Source organism: Drosophila sulfurigaster, chromosome 3 (assembly GCF_023558435.1).
Source record: "Drosophila sulfurigaster albostrigata strain 15112-1811.04 chromosome 3, ASM2355843v2, whole genome shotgun sequence".
In the NCBI taxonomy this organism is placed as follows: domain Eukaryota; kingdom Metazoa; phylum Arthropoda; class Insecta; order Diptera; family Drosophilidae; genus Drosophila; species Drosophila sulfurigaster.
This window is the reverse complement of record NC_084883.1, coordinates 38,584,958-38,606,610: the sequence shown is the minus strand read 5'-3', so window position 1 is coordinate 38,606,610 and position 21,653 is coordinate 38,584,958. Positions and strand designations below refer to the sequence as shown.

Below are 21,653 nucleotides of genomic sequence, written 5' to 3'. Positions count from 1 at the left end.
TTGGTCGGCCTGGCTTCATTGGCAATTATAACTTCCTCAATTATCCAGCAGAGCGCAGCTAAGCTGTGCGCTTCCCGTCATTCATCGTCATTCTTTTAAAACATTTTCCTCTTTTTTTTGTTGTTGTTGTTGTTGTGCTGCTTCTAAAGTATATTAATACAGATTTTTGTGCCCTCCCTTTGCGCATCTCTTAGATACTTACAGCTGCCATCCCTTTTGTGCTGGCAAACGTCGACATCATCCCAGTCTATCCCCAATCAACTCTACTTTATTTCTGCGAAGCCTGTCGTTGTTCTTGTTGTTGCTTTGTCGCCAATGTTGATCGTTGTTGTTTTTGCTGTTCCTTTCTGCCTCGCGATTTCCGTCGATTTTGACTTGGGGTCCAACTTCCTTTGGAGCCAGAGACAGCAACAGATACAAAGCGTGGTGTGCGTGTCTCTGTCTCTCTGGATTGTTTGCCAGATGGCCAGATGGTCAGGCATAGGGCCAGATCGAGGCTACACTACACTACACTGCCATTGCCATTGCCATTGATTGCCTTTATTAATTATATAATTAAATCTGTAATGACAGAGAGAGAGAGAGCGAGACTTGACCACTTGGTTGCTTGAAGCTTGAAATTTGTAGCCTCGCCCTTTGTTTCAGCGCCGCTGTAATTGTTTCGTTGTATGCCAAAACTTCCGTTCTCATACGCAATTTGACCAACTGTTCTCCAGTGCTTTAAAAACCACTTCCTTTTCCTTCGTTTTTTTTTTTGTGGATCTTACACGATCGATGACCGACGTTGGTCACAATTTGGCTCACTCGTTGCGCGTGCTTCAACCCTTAACCTTAACCCTAGGTCAATTGCTCTTTGCCCAGACTGCAAAGTGTCAAAAGTGTGTGTAATGTAATTTGAGACAACAGCAGTTGCCTTTGGGGCTAATAAGGGTCAATATGTTTGGGCTTAATTTCGATATGTTTAGGGTATGTAAAGATATTGATTCGTTTTGGTTTTTATTACATGCCTAAAAGAAGTGATTGCTTTAGGCACTACTTTATTATAGTTTTCGATTTAGTTATCAATCACTTTTCGCTTGGATCATTCATAATTTCATTGATTTCTCAATCACGTTTTGAGCTGAAGAAGTTTTTTTGATAACTTGATAAATTAGCAATCTATTAAGATGTCAATAAAGTTTTTAAGCGCATGCTGAAATTATGTGCTTCTAATTGATGTTTCAGTAAACAAAACTATTATTTTTTTGGTAGCTCTGTTTTATCAATGACAAATTGCCATTGACTAGGGAAATTATTCCAAATTTCTTAAGATTCGTTTTTGCAGATATTAGACGGATATGGCGAAAGCTATTTAGCATTGATTATGAGAGATTTTTAGGGTTATGTTTTTGGCTTTACGGACTCTCTGATTATTATTATAATATATAGTATGGATCTTTCATTTAAGTACGCTCTGCAACTTTATTATAATGGTAGAACTATAAAATAAATTTCAGCCTAATTCCTTTTATGCACTTGAATCACAGGAAGTCATCTGCTTTTAAGATCTTGGCTTCGATCTACAAGACTGCATTTTAAATACTATAAAAATGTGTATACTCTTTAACGATCACATAATGCTCTGTCGATTGATATTCTATGCTTCGCTTAGATGGCATATCTCGGTCGTAAAAATGTTTACAACACTTGGCCGAACACTTCCTTTTGGAAACAGCACAGTTGCCCAACAAGGGCAGCAATGAAATTGATATGCCCATATATCGGCAAGGGTATCTAAAACGGGGCGACACCGTCTCTTAGGTTTGGGCTTCGGCTTCGGTGGGGAGTATCTTTCATTTTCTACGCTGGCTGCATTTAAAAGTCGAGCTAAACAGCGAACGGAAGTTGGAGGCGTTGCTCAGCGCCAAATCCGACAATCACTTGGCATATGCTGGCTGCGTGCGAATGAATGAATGCGAATGAATGAGTGCGAGTGCGAGTGCGAGTGAGTGTCTACTATAAGTAATTTATATATCCACACTGAGTGGATGCCTAGCTATGTAGTCAATGCTAAATAGTCTGCTCTGACTTCTGAAGCAAGCTCTGAAAAAGTAACAGCAACGAAATCAAAAACCAAAAGCAAGGCTGAAAAAAAACAACAAACCTCAAAGAAAGCGAATCGAACAAAGTTTTGTTAATTCAGACGTGAAGCAGTTTCTCGTTGCTTGAGATGTAGTATCTGTATCTTGTAGGTTGTTTTTTTTTTTTATGTTGGTTGATGTGCTACCCGTTGAGCAAGCTCCTGTGCTGCTGGCCACTTGTTTCTTGCTTGCCACTTGTGGCAAGATCGCACCGAGGCGATCGATATCTTTTAATAATTTCATTCATGCCTCGAGTTGTGTTATTGCTGTTGGCGCTCTCTGCTGATACCCAGCGACTCGTTGCTGTCGTTGTTGTTGTCTGCACAAGTGCTGTTCGACCGGAAATGAAAGCTTTTTGTTTTTTTGTTGTTTTCAATGTGCTGCCGGTTTTTTTCTTTTCGTTTCGTTAATTAAATGCCGCCGGGCCTGGCATGGTTTGATTACCTACGAGTGCGAGTACGTTGACTACATTGACTGCCTCGCACTTTTCCCTTTTCGCGCTTGGCCCATTGTGAAAGGGCGTCTCCCCTCTATATACTATATATACATATATAGGGGATCTCTTGTACTTCAGTTATATGCGCGTTTTGTGCCATCGCATTTCAAGCAAAGATTTTGATACGCTTCTCTGCATTGCTAAGAAGACCACATGGGCGTTTGACTTCCGTTCGCCGCCTTAGTAACTTTTTTGGCCTGGGAATGTGGTAAGCGAATGCAACCAACCAACGGCTATTTATAAACTACATTCATACGCCATTTAAGTAGAACTAAAGTCGAGATTATTTTGAAGTCATAATGCAGGGAAGAATGAACAAAGGGAGAAGAGTGACAAAACTTAAGTAAAGAGGAAAAAATTTCATTTTGTATAGAATGCTTGGCTCAAAATTTTAAAATTTAGAATATAAATGATAATTGCATAAAATAATAATAAAGTATTAAATTAAAATAATACCATTATTTACTGATCGAAGGATTATAATTTCTTGTAAAGCAATTACAAATTCAGAAATGTAATTATAAATATATTATGTAATTCAAAGAGGAAATATTTCTTTGTGAATTACTTAAAAATTATTGAAAATAATAAAATAATTATTGAATAAATATAAAAAGAAAATAATACTGTAGGAAAACTATAAAGGCAACTCATTTTCAATAAACATTTTTAATAGATAAATGAATCATAATTCTTTTTTGCTAAAACATTACAAAATAATTCAAAATGACTTATATAAAAATAAATAAATACAGATTATAAAAAAAAAAATATTACTTTTTAAATATTTATAAAATAAAGTCAAATATATTTTTCATTGTCAACAGATTATATTTAAATGAAGATTTTCCTGCTTAGTACAGATATTTTCTGTGTAGTATTCTTGGTTTCTTCCCCTAATCGTATCAGTTCAATCCGAAAAACATTCTTATTTTCTACGTTCTTAAATTTGCTTCGTTGCATTTGCTAAGGGGGATTGTTATGAATACGAGACGTGTGCGACAAAGGCGCAATTTGAGTAGAGCGTTAAGCGGGAACAATGGAAGTGACAACAACAATTGAAAGGCGGTAGAAACATCGCTAAGAATCGGAAGAAGTAATTAAATGGAAAAGAAGTTGCAGCTGAGGCGTTGCGGAAGCGGATTTTAGCAGCACAAGCAGCAGATGCGGGCTGCAATTTGAGGCAGCAACAGCGGGGCAGCAACAACAACAACAACAACAACTGCCTTAGAACGGAAGCAGGCCAGGCGGCAGAACGGATGTGAATGCTTCCGCACGTAGACGAAGAAAGAATGTGTGTAGTATGAATAAATGAATGAATGAATGAGTGTGTCTGTGAATGAAAGATAGGAAAATGAGGTAACCGCTCCAAATTTAAGTAAAACACTTGAAGGTCTCTCTCTATCGTTCATTATACTCGCTATTTGTACGGGTAGAAGGGTATTATAACTTATTGGCAAAGCGTAAATAAATGAAACAGGCAAAATGAAAAATCTAATACAATCAGAAGAAAATATCTTGAAAGTTGTTCAAGATATAATTTAGGCTACATTATATTTTGGTATATTTTGTACATTGTGGTATATTTTGAATATGAATGAAGTATACTAACCTACTACTACTACTAGTCTAAATTATATGTTGGTATATTTTGTTCTCCATGATATATTTTGTGTATAGTGCTATACTGGTATATTAAATATACTGTAATATACAACCTTTCATATAATTTAGAGTTTTTCGGTATATTAATTTGGAATATTTCAAAAATAATACCGCACTGTTTTCCTTTTATTGCAAATCTGTAGCGAGAATTTCAAAGTCGAGCACACTCGTCACTTCGTCCAAGTCGGAAGTGAATAAAGTGCAGACAGCAAATAACCTTAGGGGCTGGAGGAATTTCTTAGGGCTGGGCAGGTGTTGGCTGCTTCTTCTTCTGCCCTTAGCGGCCGGAAGTAAAGGGAAATTTCATGTGTGTGCCAAGTTATGAATGGTGCTGAAGCAATTCACGACTGCTTATCACTGAATACATTTAATTTTAATGGTGAAATTTTTGTTGTTGTGTGGGCGCAGCACAGCTAAAACAACAACAACAGCAAAACGGCGGCGCATATCTAAAAAAATATATATATGGAGATACGTATATACATACATAATAATAAAAGCGTATAATGTAAAATGGAGCAAACAGACCATAAAACCAACAGCAAGCGAGGCAACAAACAGCAAAGAGCCCATGAATGAAATCTACGCTAATAGAAAACTATAAAAACAAGTTTTGAAATAGATTCACACATATCACATAGATAGCGCGATACATATGTAAACATGTGTGTGTATGTGTATCATAAAGTGCGCGGCCAAAAAAAAAAAGCGAAAAAAAAAACAATAAACAAATATTCGAACGAAATGATTTTTTGGGATTTGCACTTAAGCTAAACATTTTGCACGTAAAACTGTAAGTGGAGCTGTGTGTTCGTCTATTGCTACAGCTGTGCTGTGTATCTGTATCTCGTATCTGTATCTGTAGCTGCAATTGTATCTGTATCTGTATCTCGCTCGTTTCATTCATAAAAATGCTTATTTCCTGTTGTTTGGCTAGGCGACCGCCTAGAGCGCTTCATGTTTCGAGTGTAGTTTGCACAGTCATAAAAAAAAAACGCACACACTCAACACACACACACACACACTGGCATATGTGAAGAGACTGAAAGTCATTCAGGCTCGCGATAAGATAATAAAATCCGCTTAGATACGCGCTTTTTTTTTGCGCTCTGTCTTCCTCCTCTTGTATCTGTATCTGTGTCTGTATCTGTATCTGTAGCTGCGTCTGCTTTTGCTCTGTATTTGCAGCTATATCCACACACACACACACATACTCACAGTACACATATGTGTGTGTGTGTATATTTTACTATGAAAATGAATAGCAACAACAAAAGAAATTAGCGTAATTAGCAAATTACTCGCCATATAATTTTTTTTCTCTGTTTCTGTTTCATTTTGTGGCTTGGAATTGACGTCGTCGTCGTCGTCTGTCGTTTTGTTTGGTGGGTCGCTTGGTCAGTTGGTCGCCTTCTTCGACATTTCAGTCGTCGCATTTCAGTTTTCTTGGCCGGATATGCTGAATGTGCACAAAAGGCGGAAAATCGCATTTTCGGTTGGAGCAAAGCATTTCTCTTCTGTCTCTGTCTCTTTCTCGTTTCATTCTTTTTTGTTGCGCTGTGTTTTTGGTTACACGCGCTCCCAAAATAAATATACTTAATTGACGTTTGTTAATCGCAACGAGAGATGATGAGGCGGGTCGCCTTCGCCATCGCCATCGTACGTGTCTGGCATTCTGCAGCCCGTAGAACTTGCAAAAAAATATATATATATATACAAAATAAAACTGAAATATAAAACAACTATAGCAACAAACACAAACCGACGACGCCGACGCCCACGAGTCTTTCTCAAAGTAGAACAATAAACCAAAAAGGGCTGACAGTTTGTCTGCTGAGGCTGCTCGCATGGCCGGCCGGTTTTTTTTTTCCTTTTTTTTTGTCTCTTGGTTTTGGTTTTTTGGTTGTCATGTGGCCAATTAATCGACTTCCACGCGTCATGCAGAAACCGAAATACACAAGTGTTGGAGTTTGATTGAAAATGATTACGATTACGTTTAACATTTGCGAGATCTCAGCTTGTAGAGACAGACATTAGAATAACGAAACGTATAGTCTAAAAAAGTAATGAGTAATCATAGTTGAATAATTATTCCAATTATTGGAAAATTTTACGCTTAAAGTCATTACTACAATCTGTACTAATAATGAACAGATCTATATTTGATATTTCAAGTGTTAAAGGGATATATTTTTGGATATTGATTAAGAACTGTATATATTCCGTAGTAAACAAAACAGTTTTTATTAAAAAAAAGTAAATATTTCAAAGAGAATGAAATATTTTTAAACATGTGTTTCATAAATTTCCAAAATTTGGATAAATTTGTGTATAGCAAAAATTTAATATTTAGACTATAACTTCAATGCATTTATTTGTCGATAAATATTAACGATTCTTTCTTGTGACTATATGAATCGAAATAAATATTCCTAATGATGCTATTTTTGTGTATTTTGCTTACAGAAATATAATATATACTATAATACTTTTTCACTTTGATTACATAAATGAAATATTCCAATAAACCTTTGTTTGTACCTCGATTGCAAAAAAAATACATATTCTAACGATTTTTTGGAAAATCAACATTTTACCAAAATTTATCAGCACTCTGTTGAGGCGTACTTTTACTTTACTTTTTTTGTCCTACTTTCATCTTATCTATCGATGACAAACAAAAAACACTGATTTAATACACTTTAAATGTTTAACCTTGATACTCAAATTATTTCTTAAAATAAAATGAAAAAACAATAGAGGCTTCAGTGTCAATCGCGGGTGATTTACGCGAAAATAAATTTGAATCAACAAAAATATCCATCAATTTTTTTTTTGCCACCTGTAATCCCAATAATAATGAATGAAGTGACAAAATGAATGCAAAAATACGTAAATACAGAATTAAATATAAAATGAATAAAAGTAATAAATGAAATTATCTACGCTCTATATCATATTCATTCATTGTTTGCGTATTGTTTTTTTGTTTTTTGTTTTTGGTAGCAAGCCATATACTTTATTTCGGAATATGTTCTGACAGACTTGGTTAGACCTTGAACTACAATTGTCGGGGGAATGCCATTGAACTAACGAACGATAAATGAGCTCGATCACCTTGAAATATTTCATTTTTGGCCTAATCACTTCCTAGAGTGTGCTCAATCAGTCATTGCGACAGACAGACAGTCAGTCAGTCAGTCAATCAGTCGGGACAACAGATGGTCAATCACAATCAAGGCGGGGGAAATTGCAATTGTTGGTTGGTTGATTGTTAGTTATTGCGCTTATCAGAGGTATTTGCAGTTGCTAGAAGATTCTTATCACAATTGATCGACTGGGCCTAAATGGGGTTCACTTTATGATTGCTTTGTGTGTGCTTTTCTGCGTTGCGTTGCGTTCATTCATTATTGTTTTGCACTTGCGTATTTCGATGCCTTGATAAATGTATCTATAAGTGTTTCCGATTTGATAAAAAAATATGAGTGAGAGACATGTAACAGGCCAAAAGGAGAACCGAGACCAAGTTGTTATCAATGAAAAGTTGCTGCTGTCATTGTTGTTGGTGTTGTTGTTGTTGTTGTTTGCCACCGTTGGCACTTTGCAGCACCCACCTGAGTTGATACTTCAATTTGAATCCCACTGACTTCCTGTGAGTGAAAGAGTAAAGAAAAATCAAGTAAGAAAGCTACAGCCGAGTGTGTTCGACTGTGAGATACCTGCTACCTAAATTCAATAAAAACATTTACTAAAAATATACCAAATTAATATACCCAAAAATACTAAATATATACAAATGAAAATATACTGAAGGCATTACCGGTATGGTACTATATTTAAAATATACCGTAGAGTACAAAATATACCACAAAGTATAAAATATTCCAAGGTATGTCGGCAAAGTAGTACATTCAAAAATATACCTTAGTGTGCAAAATATACCATAGAGTACAAAATATACCACATTGTGATCCAAAGAAACTAAGTCAGTGTTGCGGTAAAAATATACCACAGAGTACAAAGTCTACCATAGAATACAAAATATACTAGATTGTCAGTCAAAGTATCTAAGACCCTAGTGCACTAAAATATACCATAGAATACAAAATATACCACAGAGTACAAAACATACCGTAGTCTCCAAAATATACCAGAAGTAATTAAGACCCCATTGCAGTAGACGTTTCTTAAATAACTTCTGCCGGCAGCCACAAACCTGTCATACCCTTCTACCCTTTGGGTAGCTGGTATAAAAAACGAGAGACAAGCTAAGAGACCTTTGTGCCTTTTGTCCCCACCTACGATGCGAGCTCTATTTAGGTATCTATATAGGTAGAGTAGACTCTGCCATGTGGGCGTCGGCTGCATTCACAGCGGATGCTAATGAGCATGACTAGACATATGGCTGATAGCTTGGCCTGACTTCAATAGGTGTTGTGTTGCCATTGTTAATGCTGTTGACAGCCCTCGGAGAGGTTGGCAGCCAAGTGCCGAGGCGTTGCAGATGCGCTGCAGCTGCTCCAGCTTCAGATCCAACTATTCTCAATTGTCGAGAGAATCCCACGAACTCGCTGGACATCTAATGAAATGACAATTGTTGTGTGTGCAGATACAAATGTATCTTCTTCTTTTTTTGGTGGGGGGAGATAGCTTAATTAGATTGGAAAACCTTCGCTGACCAGCATAAATTTGTGTTGTGTTTGTTCGCAGTGTGGGCTTCAGGCAAACACTCGAATCAACGCCCAAAAGCAAAGCAGAGTCAACACTCACCTTTGTATGACGTAGGCAGCTTTAGCTTTCTTCTCCCTCTCTGATGTTTGCTGATGTCTCGAATTCATTTGAAATGCATTGGCCAAGGCAAACAGCAGTGCTTCCATTGAATAGTTTGTTGTTCTTTTATATTTTTACTGGCTACTGTTTGGCGCTTTGCAGCTGCGCAGTCATCACAACAGTTTCTATCTTCTGGCTGTCTTCATTCTTGATGACATTGACAAAGTTCTTGAGCGATGCGATTAAAGCTAAAACTAAGCGTGTTTCACGAATGTATTTTTTTTTTTTTTTTTGGTTGTTTCTCAACGGATGTCGCAAATTTTGGCACTCTGATTTGCCTTTCCACAAACATACATTTGATTGAGTGTATGTGTGTGTGTGTGTTTTTTTTTGTTGAAATGCCGTAATTCTCTCAGCCGGCAGCTAATTTAGTGTTTCCTGCTGACAACTGCAGTTTAAGCTTCAAAGACAAAGCACAACCATGATAAAGAATGAAACAAAGACAACGAGGCAGACAGACAGAGAAAGAGAAATGAAATTATGGTTTTTTACCTCATTAATATGAGAAAACTTGGTGATCTAGCAATTATTTTCTACTTACGCTTGATAGAATCAAATTACGGAGAAAACTTGAGAAAATGAAATGAGAAAGTGCAGAACAGAATAGTTAGTAATTTCTAAGATTTATATTTGATGTAATAGTAGATAATTAATTGTGTGTAGATAGAGAAAGAAGAACACTAATTGTGTGTAATGGAATATAAAAATTGTAGTGTGTATAGTATTATTATATTATGAATAATATGTACCATACATAACATATAGTATATACTCTAATATAGATTGTATGTTATATTATTATTATATTATATTTAGTAAGTAAAAGTCAGCCAAAGAACGTAGAGAGAAAGAAAGGTTGAACGATGAATCGATAATGAGCTAAAATAATAATGAGAATACAATTATAAAATTATCTTTTTCTATTCATTAAACTTTCAAAATACATTTCCGAACACAACATAAATAAGGAGTAATAAACGTAAAGACAGATAAAGATAAATAGACACACATTCTTGCAATCATTAGTTAAAAAAATTAAGAAAATATTCAAATCAATTACCGCTGATGTTTTACGATTATTAAATTATAATTCGATAAACGATTAAAATACAAGTCATAAATATAACATTATATAACTATAAAAAACATATATAAATACGAAAAATAACATAAATAAAATGTAAAATCAGTTAAAGAAATTTGGTGACACATTGTTGTAATCAATCTGACAGCACTTTAAACCTAGCAAATAAATCAAAGAGTTTAATAATTCCGTTACTCTTTGTGGTATGGAAACAATCTTCAATATGATCTATCAAACAATTCGGAGTGCGTCTCATAAATTGTTTAATAAATTGTGATTTTGTGCAAACATAAAACAAGCTGTGGCAGCGAGCGTCGGTTGCTCGTATTTTTGTGTCGCTGTTGTTGTTGTTGTTCTTGTATGAAAATAGACGACATCCGGTCTGTAGAAAATATATAAATCATATTTTTAGATAAACGTTGATACAAGCACACACATAAACACACACGCACACACACACGCACACACACACATTGCAAACTGTTGGTTGAGCAGCGCAAAACTAATAATCAAAAAAGAACAAAAAAAAACTGCTAGTTTTAGTTATATTGCTCTCGTAGCTCGTGCAGCAAAAAGCTGATTATGATATAATCATTAACCCTTCGATGGGCTATAGAGCTTAGCATGTGTGTGGAAATGGAAATAAATTAACACATTTAATGAAAAATGCGACGAACAGACCAAAAAAACAAAAAAAACTGAAAAACTGAAAACGGAGCGTATGAGTAATCAACGACAGGAAATGGTGACAAATGCGCCCCTCGCAAGTCTCCACAAGTTTTCTATGTGTGTGTGTGTGTCTATGAGTGTATGTGTGTGTGTGTGTCTCCCTATGTATGTAAATGTGTTGTAGCTATTTGCACCGATAGCAACAAGCCAAAAACAGAAAAAAGAGAAGAAAAAAATTTCAATAATTTATTTGGTTTGAATGAAATACGAACGAAGCGAACGCAATGGCGAACCAAAGGGGGGAATGGAGGGGGCGAGTAGGGGGGGCAAGGGGAGGCGAGGTGGCCGCCATTGGGGCGCCCACAGGAAACGTTGCCGTTGCAGTCGACGCTGGCAGCGCAGTCGCTGGCAGCGTTGGCTTGGCGACAGTTTCCTGTGTTTAATTTGTTGTTGTCGTTGTTGTTTCTGCTGCTGTTGTTGTTGTTGTTGAGTGCAAACGAGTTACGACAACAAACATATTACAATTTGGTTCAATGACTTTGCCCAGCGATAGCTGTATTGTGTTATTTTTTGGAGTGTGTGTGTGTGTGTGTGTGGCAAGCAGTTGTTGTCGCATAGTTTTCGCTTTGGGGGCGTTATCTAACCCCGCTGTAAACACCCATTTAGCCAAAACACCCACAAGCTCTCTCGTTTATCAGTGGCAAATGTTAAGGAAGTGTTCCAGATGGCTCTCTGTGTGTGTGTGTATATATGTGTGTATTGATAACAACAACAAAAAGTCTGACTAAAGCCCAACAAAGTAAACCGAACCCAACCCGAGTTTATTTTTTTTTCCTATTTCTACTTCAACTATTTCGGCATTTTTTTCATGTTTGTTGCAATTACTTTTGTATTTGTTGTCTTATCTGTTGCACATGCTACAATTTAATGATCCCATTCAAAGCCAGCCGTCTTTAGTGCCTATTTATTCACACTCTATTTCTATTTCGATATCTATATTTTTGTTATTTCTTTTCTTGTTTTGCAGTTTGTGGACATTGGCATAGTCACCTCCATTGAATCGAATCACAAGCAAATTGAATTCGCCCGCAAAGGCCAAGAGATTTGCATCAAAATAGAACCGATTCCCGGAGAATCGCCCAAAATGTTTGGCCGTCACTTCGAGGCCGACGATATGCTCGTCAGCAAGGTAAGTTTGAATGCATTTTATTATTTTATAATCAATGGAATACTGTATTGACTACGAATTACATTTCAAGAATATCATGTTATCGAATTGTGTTCTTTAGTATATAAATTAAATAGTTTCACTATTAAATATAGTGAATGCCAATTATATATTATACTGAATATTTAATAATACTGGTATATTCGGTATATTTATACTGAATATTATAATAAAGTCATAATTCAGAAAAAGATTAAAAAAATAAAACTCATTGAAAAATAGTGTTTGGTATGGGATGGGAACTAATATTCAGAACGTATTAAATATTGTGTTATCTGTATTAGGATAATAAACTGTCAATAAGCAAATTAGGCATTTAATTTCAAAATTCATTACGTTTTATTATACTAAGTTTAATATTATATTGACACTATAGAAATTGCTTAGGTTAATTTAGGCAACATTAGGATGAAGCTTAAAAGTTACTTAAATAGAGTGTTGAGCTTTATGTGAGTTTTTCCATATTTATTTTAGTTATGTGTACAAAAAAATAACAACATAAAACATCTAAATATTAGCTAAAATCGTATTAGATTTGCAGATATCTGTAACTTAAATTATATATAACTAAAATTTCTTAAGCAACAACATTATATTACAAAATATTAAATTATGAAGATTTTTATTAGGCAGCTCAAATAACATTACTATTGTTTCAAAAAATAGCATATCATAAAGAAAATACGTGTTATGAGGAACTACTTCCTTGAAGGAAGTTCGGCGAATATTACTATAAATTGTAGTCCATCTCAGTTTTTCTGTGCATTTTATTTGAATTAAATGACTTCAAATTATATAAAACGTAAATATGACAGGCAATTAGTAAAGAACTTAGCATTCGTAAATTATCTCAAATAGCTCTTCCATTCTTTCAATAAATTAATTTAAATTTTTTTGATTGAAATTCAATTAATTTTGGCACTATAACTCATATTTCCTTTCAAGTCGTATTTTATTTAAATGAAAACACTTCAGACTACATATAAAACCCATTCAACTTCTCACCCAATTTCGATTTAAAGACAAACAATAGAATCGAATGCATTGAAAAATCGAATATAAAACTGTTGTGTGGAAATAATCTAAAAGAGGGTTTAATTGCCGCATTTGGCAACACATGCTTTCTAGTTTCCGCTCTTTTTTTCACCATTGTTTTGCAAGTCGAGACACCTACCTAATGTTGTTGTTGTTGCTGGTTGGTTGTTCGGTGTTGTGGTTATGGCCCGCACATTAATTGGCCAATTTAAATTGACAAGCTGTAGATAAGGTGTTGGGGCTGGCTGTTGGCTGATGGCTGTTCACTGGGTGTTTTAACTTGAAGTAAGGCAATCAAATCTGTTGTTATTGCTATTGATTTCCGTTCTTTGCGCCAAGTGGCACCTGCAGCAGGTAAACATTCACATTAATAACAACAACTCGACGACGACAACGACGACGACGTCGATTTTGTCGTCCCGAGAGCACTTAAACTTTGGCAATGCGCCATTTCCAATTTCAATTCCCATTCCCATTCCATATCGTCGTCGTAGTAGTAGAATTCCCCGCATTTGCTGTTTTGGCTTATCAAATTACATGGCCAAGTTAAGTGAGTGTTGTGTGGGGGCCAGTCGAACAAATTTTATATAAGTGACGCGTTAAAAGGTCTTTGGCAACTTCCGCTCCAGGCAGGTGGTGGAGAGGAGGGGGAGGCGGAGGTGGATGGGAGCTTGACAACAATGCGCCATCATTTGATTAACAATCATAATTACTTCAAAAACGCTGACGTCAAGCGAAGGTTAAAGTTTTCTCTACTCAAAAAGCGAATCGATAATAACTTAATTTTCGTGCTATTTTAGTTTTTGTGTGTCGCTTATCAAACGGTGACGTCAGCACAAAAGACAAAGCAAAGGAGAAGAGGCGAAGGTGGAGGAGGGGAGAGGGAGATTCGTTGGGTAATTGCTCATTGAGCTTCACTTTGCCGCGAGTTTGATTCAATTAATTTGCCATAAAAATGGTCTGAGTTGATTAATAAAATTTTGTAGTCCACACACAACATGATGTTGTAAAGCGAGACGACGAACATCAAACGAAGGACGAAGCCAAGAGTGTGTGTGAGTGTGTTCTAGAGTGTATGTGTGTGTTAGTGTGTGTGTGCTACAACTCATATCTATTTACAGCCGACGAGCTAAAAATAGCGCTCAATGTCTTTTCATATGCTATCAAAGGGTATTATGTCATGGCTGACCTGAGATCGAGGCGCGGCAAAAGCAGCAAAACCACCCTCAAAAACGCGCCGAAAGAAACCAAAGCCACTCCCCCAACCTCCTTACGCCTCACGCCCCCTTTCCATGGCCTGCTCTCGTCGCTGACGTCACGTTTCACCTTCCACGGCAATGCACTTTGCAGCCTCGTTCATTGACTTTTGCCGTTTCTAGTCGTCATCATCGTCGTCGTCGTCGTCATTGCACAGCAATAACCCAGTTTTTGGTCGCGTTGTTTTGGGTACTCACTTGACCCAGTTGCGTGCCTGCAACGGGTTCAGCTTTCCGCACATTGTGTTGTGTGTGTGTGTGTGTGTGTGTGTGCCATTCAGCCATCCAGCCGAGCAAGCCGAGCCAGCAACTGCTTTTATTCACAGATTCTGACGCATTTGGCGACCCGGTTCAGTGGCAGCAACCCAAATACCGCACTCGTCCCTTTTAACTTTTGCTGGCCATTACAGAATTAGATAAGCCTTTTTGCACAGCACTCTCTATAAATAGCAGCATCGAGCATTAAGTATTAAGTTCAAATCGAAGGTCCTGCGACTTCGACAACAATCAATGTCGCAACTGTGCAAAGGAAGCCGGCTTTGACCGTATATTGAATGGTATTAAATGAAAGAAGAGTTGAAGAGATTGAGAAATTTAAAGAGATAAATTAAAGCTGCAGGAAATTCCAAATTAAAACAAGTAAGCAAGCTACTCTGAATAAAACCGCAAAAATATTAAAATATACTGGAAGGCACAATTGGTATATCATTGAAGTACTACATTCGAAATACAACATACAGGTCAAACAAAATATATCAGATTGTCAGTCAAAGCAGCTAAAACTTGATTGAAAATTAAATTGAATGGGTGAAGTAAGAAGTGTAGGAATTAAAAATGCAATCTTATGTTAACAATATTAATAATAAGCATATCAACATGCATATCAACTTCATCTTGTATCAATTACTATAATTATAAGTGTAATATGATTCTAATAAGCATTGCTTATTATTATTGAAAAAAATTTAACAAATTTTGTGCAATTTTGTGGTAGTATGTTAGGTAAAAGATCTGTGCAGACTAGAGAGCGATGGATACCATTGATATATTAATGTCAAGTGTTTTTTCCCATTGGAAAAGACCTACCTCTGAAATATGTAAAACATTGTTCGAAATTTCGAGAATCAAAGAGATTGAAAGAAATTTAGTTGACTTACAACATTTATATGCTTATATTTTATTTTATTTTTCTTAGTAACTGAGTTTATGTTATTATAGAATGCTCTAGTGATTGGAATAGATTTTCTATTAACTAAAAAGTTGATCTTTCAAACTCGTGTTTCTTTTGTTGCATGATGATTCGATTTTGGTACTGATAAAAGAACAAAAAACTGTGATTTTATGCTAGATAGCAATAATTAAACTATTGTATAACGTTTTTAATGTTTATGGTGCGCAAATTTCATTGGACATTTTCGCCATAAATCATTTGAGCTGCATCAGTTTCAACTTGATCCACTAACAAAACAAAACAAAAAATTGCATACAAAAGTTTTCCACCTATTTCCCCTCCAAGTGGAGCTTTGCCCCTTCTAGAAATACGCATTGTTGCAGCTGCATAACAAAAAAGTCGCGTCTCTTGGTTGGCCAACAATATCGCGAGGCGGCTTTATGCTCAGCATTTTAATGTGCACAACACACATTGTGATTGTTAGTGTTATTGTTATTGTTATTGTTGGCGATGCCATTTAAAGCCCCATCTATGGTCAGGTAGAAGTACCACGTACCACAATGTATGCAGTTCTCAATTCGCTGGAAGAATTGTTGTCCGAGTGTTTGCTATGAAAATTAATATGCAACTGGCAAATATAATAATTAAATGGAATTGGAAAGCAAGCGGATGTCACTTGGAGGCAGACACTGCAATTGTGTAAAAAAGAAGTAGTTGAAGTGGGTTTCAAAATATAAGTTTGTAGTAAAATATGTGTTGAATTCCTTACCTATTATTTATTGTAAATTCTAAATTTGGAAATTTAGAATAATTCACATTTTATTCTTAGCTAAATGGCGAAAAAAATATAGTGGGTTTTAAAATATAAGATTACAGCTAAGAGACTTCTTGAGTTATTTGCTAACAATAAATGATTAGATGTTTAGATTAGAATATTCGAAAATTTAGCATAATTGTTATGGCATTTAATGGTTATGTAAAGTAAGCAAAAAATACCAAGTTAAAGTAGGTTAAGTTAAGTTAATAAATTTATTTACTGTAATGCTTAGACTAAATTCGTGATTCTGGAATATAAATTTAAAATTATATTGCTCTGGCATTTTATTGATTTTTATAATTTATATATATTCAATTATAACTATTAGTGAAAATTATTAGATTCAATTATATTTAATTCTTAACGAATTTATACAACTCTTTTTGATTTTCCTTTGCAGATTTCACGCCAGAGCATTGACGCTTGCAAGGACTATTTCCGCGATGACTTGATCAAGAACGATTGGGCGTTGATGGTGGAGCTGAAGAAGCTCTTTGAGATTCTCTAAACAAATTGCCAAAACATCACGTACAACAATTGTAACTGCAACAGCTAGAAGAAATGCAATTCTGTGTGCTTGCAACTCAACTCTTAACTACATAATATATGCATTACTATATGGATATTGTGCTGCTTGCGATGTGAATGTGTGTGTTTTTTTTATTATTGTGTTGCCGTTGTCTAGCTTACAACAATGTGTGTGTTAAAAAGGTTTTAAATCAAATTTGTAAATGCTTTTTGCACAAAGAACAACAACAACAGAAACCAGAACAACAACAATAACTACAACAATTTTTGCCTGCGCTTTTTTGTTACGCCTGAAATAATAAAAATAAATGAAATGAGAAGAAAATGCAGCAACTTGTTTTTTTTGTTGTAGTTGGGAATAACTATGTCAGGAATGACGTCACACGAAGCAGAGATGGGCGTGTAACCTTCATTGAGGATATTGACCCAGTAGCATGCGCAGTGCAGCTCCTTTTCATTCATGGCTCGTCATTGAATGCGCCAAGGATGTGAATGTGTGGATGTGAATGTGGATGCTGCTCTGCTGGATGCTTGTGAATGGGGAGCGGCGACAGCTTGGCAACAACTATGCGAAGAGAGATGGCGCTGCGGCTGCGGCTGCAGAAACTGGGTCAGCCACAGACACAGGCGGGTTCGTTCAACCTGACGGTGACGATGTGGAAGGACGATTGTTTCGCACAACAAAACAGCAGCAACAACTACACAACGGTTTAGCAGGGTTATAAGTGGCTACCACACACACACACATTCACACACTCACACATCTGCATCTGCTGAAGGGTTTTTGTGTCGGTGCAGCAAGTGCGTCAATTTAATGAATGCCAACGTTGCTCTTGAAGCGCAGAACATGCAGCACATGCAGCACATTCGATTATAGTTGAAGGACTTGCCCGGGCCCAGGCCCAGGACTTGCTCTGCCCTGAGTCCTGCCATCATCGGATTACGCAACAGCTTTTATAATTGTGCGGATTAATCTGAGCGCAATTCAACTCATTCACATATGTCAGCAATATGCACGAGTAGTCGTTGATTTAATCGTCTTAAGCGATTTACAGCTCGTTCAATTGTTCAGTGCGCTTTTCGAAAAAACTTCTGGAAGACCGCATTATGTGTTAATGAAAATCTATTGTAGTAGAAAGTTTAACCATTAAAGTATGAACTACGATAGTACTCTATGATGATGAAATTGAATATGCTATGCAACTAAATATTAAGTTTTGCAACAGTTCTTAAACAACCTTAAAATATATTTATGAAAATAAATACTTAAATATACCTGAGATTTTATAACATTTTTAGAATATTACACACCCATCTAAACTTTGGTTTATTGGAAATGAACTATGTTAAGAGATATTTAAGCAAATTAAATAACTTTTTGGTCTGACATTTTGTGGTCACAGATGTCATTCTTTAGCTAAGGCTATGAAATACCAAACATCATTTAATTCTGGATATATTGATTTATTAGATTTAAAAGAGTAGAAATATATAAATTAAAGATTTTACTACGAACTCAAACGTATATACTTGAGTAAATACTGTGATTAAAAAATACGAAGTGAAATTTGTATTTAACTAGTGACTATTTACTTTTATTTATTTACTAGGTTTTCTTACTTGAAAAAGAAATTGCAATGTTAAATATATTTAAATTATTCGAAACTATTAAATTAATTTAGTTTACTAAACTACTTATGAACAACTATTAGAATATACATAGGTGGTTAAAATTGTACCCGCCACCCATAAGGTTGAGGGGTATTATAATTTTGTGCCTTTTGTAATTCCTTACAATTTGATTGCGATCGAATATAAATTGTATAAGTTTATTTAAGAAATACTTTTGAATGGCAAATTATGCCTTCTGTAATCGGGTTTTATCTGCTTTGGCTGAAAATTCGGTATATTTCGACCTCTGTGGTATATTGGAAATGTAGGACTTCAACAATATACTAAATATGACGTTTAGTATATTTTAGGATTTTTGTGGTATATTATTCTTTCAATAATAATAGCGCATTGTTTTGCTTTGTTGTTTTGTTTTTATTCAAAATGGTTAGCGTGTATCTCACAGTCGAGCACACTCGATTGTAGCTTTCTTACTTGTTTAACCCTCAAATAAATTTACATTTTACTACAGTTCAATTATTCGCCGCTGTAAAATACATTTGGCTTATCTAAGCCACATATTTGATCAACGCTTGAAATTTAAAAAAAAAACATTAAAAATTGTTTTTTTTTAACTTAATATATTATTATCAATATATTGCTTATAGCTCCAATTAAACTTTGTTATCTATGTGATCAAAATAAATTGTTCTTTTTAAATATTCCACAAACTAAAAGAAAATATTTGCAATCGAAACTATTACATATTTACGTATACTTAATATTTTACATATTCCACATACGCCATGTAGAGACACGTATGCAGACACATAACATATAAAGATATGCGCATACATACAGATGTGTGTCAGAGGAATGACAATACAATTTACTCCACTCCACTCGAGTTGGGTGGCGACAGTTGGGGCAGGGCAGGGCAAGGCAGAGCAGAGCAGAGCAAAGCAGAGCAGAGCAAGGTAAAGCAAAGTAGGGTAGGATAGGGCAGGGAAGGGTGGCGAGTCAGCCAGCCAGACAGGATAAACTCAAGGCGTATTGAATGACGCCACAGCACAGAGCTGTCCATTGAAAAAGTCAAAGCACAGAGAGAGAGAGAGAAAGAGCATGAAAGAAAGAGATAGAGAGCGGGTGAAAGCAGCGCAGTGAGAGAGAGAGAATGAAATTCATTCACAAGGCGCACGCTGAATGGCATCCACAAAGGTCGCTCTTTGTTGCAGCTTTCTTGTTGTTGTTGCTGTTGCTGTTGCTGTTGGGTGTTTGGCTGCGTCATGTGTGGAATGTGGAACTAGGGCAACAGGCGGCAATGTGCCTCGTTGATGCCTCGTTGATGCCGCAACCTTCTCTCTATCGCTTCAAGTGGCTCGAGGCGAGGGTGGCAGGCACTTTCATTGAGAAAAACGAGCTTTGGCCGCTACAAAGGATTCGTGGCCACTTAAGCGAGCCAGCTTAAATGCTTAGGCTGCTTCGCTTCGCTTCGTTGTGTGCGTGAGTGAATCTGTGTATGTGTGTATGTGTTTGCATGTATTTGTGTAATGAATGAAAGGAGAAATAAAAGTCAAATTGAAAGATTGTAAAAAAAAATAGGAAAAACAACAAAATGGCAAATAAAACGAAACCAAACCAAACGAAACGAATCAAATCGCATCAACGTCAATCGCTTTTCAGTTTTGTGTTTCCGTTTCCATTGCTATTTCAGCTTCAGTTTCCGCTTTTCCAAAATTGAGAAAAAGAATACGTCGAATTGCACGTGCTTTTGTGGATTTGTATTTTGTTTGCCATGATTTCATGTTTATACATTTCACCTCGACGATGTTCTTGTTGTTCTTGTTGATTATCTAGGACACTTGTGACGTCAGGCGGCGACTGCGGCGCACACACACAATTTATTATGGTACGTATTTTGTACGCCAAAAAGCAAAGTCAAAGCCACTCAGCCAATTTTATTACAACTGTATACTGTATACTATATGTACATATATACAACTTGTACAATAAATGCTTACATACGCATTACGTATACGTAATGTTTAACAGGCAGCTAGTGAGCACTTTTTTTGTTTAATGAATTTTAAAACTGTACGCATCGCAATTAATTGTCGTTTATTTTCGTCTCCCTCGCAAAACTTATTTATAGCCACCATCCACATCGATATATTTAAATGTGCACTCAAGGATTTTACTATAAGTATTTTCCACTCTTATTGACCTTTTCCTATCGATTCAACTGCTTCGCGTTCTCTGCTAAAGGAAATTGTATGTATTTTATGCTTCATTTGTGTTTATTGAGTAAAAGAATTATTTGTGATTTTGAGTTATAAATATTAGATTTTAATTGTTTATTTAATATTAAATTATTATTATTTTTCTCTGTTCTTTTATTTACAATCTGTCTGTTTAAGCCATAAGTAACTGTACAATTAATACTAAATTATCAGAAATAGCAATTAGAATTAATATTATAATAAATTATTCCTTTGTTTATGTTATTATCTTTTTATAAATAGATTTTCCTTTCAAACTTATTTTCAACTAAAAATATATTTAAAATCTCTAGTGATTAAGGAAATTAGCCTATGCCAAACAATTGAAAAGTTCTTTAGTGCCTAATAGAGAAATCATTTATTTTGCGAGTTCATTGAACTCTTCAAAAAGTTGCTTAGAGACGTGCCTTTAATTAAGTCGTCCTTTGCCATTAGCTTTTGGCTTCCCTAAAATAAATGCTTTGATTGTGTCATGCATATCAATTAACAAGAGATGCTCTAATTCTACACTAAATCTCTAATTTGTCTAAGAGTTTTTTTACAGGATTATTCAATTGAACTTGTAGTATGAGTTGGAAAGATTTAAGCTTATTATAATATAAATTTAAACACATTTTTGCTTATATTATAATATAAATTAAAACACATTTTTGCTTATATTATTCATTATATATTTATCGTCAATTAGTTTATGTATGAAATTTAATTTAATTATATTACTTAAAAAATTCTGTTAGTCTCGGTATAATATATAATATAATATATTAATATTTATTAAAGCAGCAAAAAAATTTAATACAATGTAATTTTAATTATACGGTTTAACAAAGTTTCATTAAATTCATAATACAACAAAAATTTAAT

At 35.4% G+C, this 21,653-nt stretch overlaps 1 protein-coding gene across 1 annotated transcript in view; it reads left to right on the top strand.

The window, feature by feature from the left end:
- Positions 1-17,213, top strand: part of LOC133843088 (eukaryotic translation initiation factor 5B) — a 38,371-nt gene extending 21,158 nt beyond the window's left edge. The window contains exons 8-9 of the mRNA XM_062276471.1: positions 11,892-12,053; positions 16,772-17,213. Of these exons, the coding sequence (XP_062132455.1) occupies positions 11,892-12,053; positions 16,772-16,879 (270 nt within the window). The 3' untranslated portion in view covers positions 16,880-17,213. The remainder of the gene's footprint in view (positions 1-11,891; positions 12,054-16,771) is intronic.
- The last annotated feature ends 4,440 nt before the right edge of the window (positions 17,214-21,653 follow it).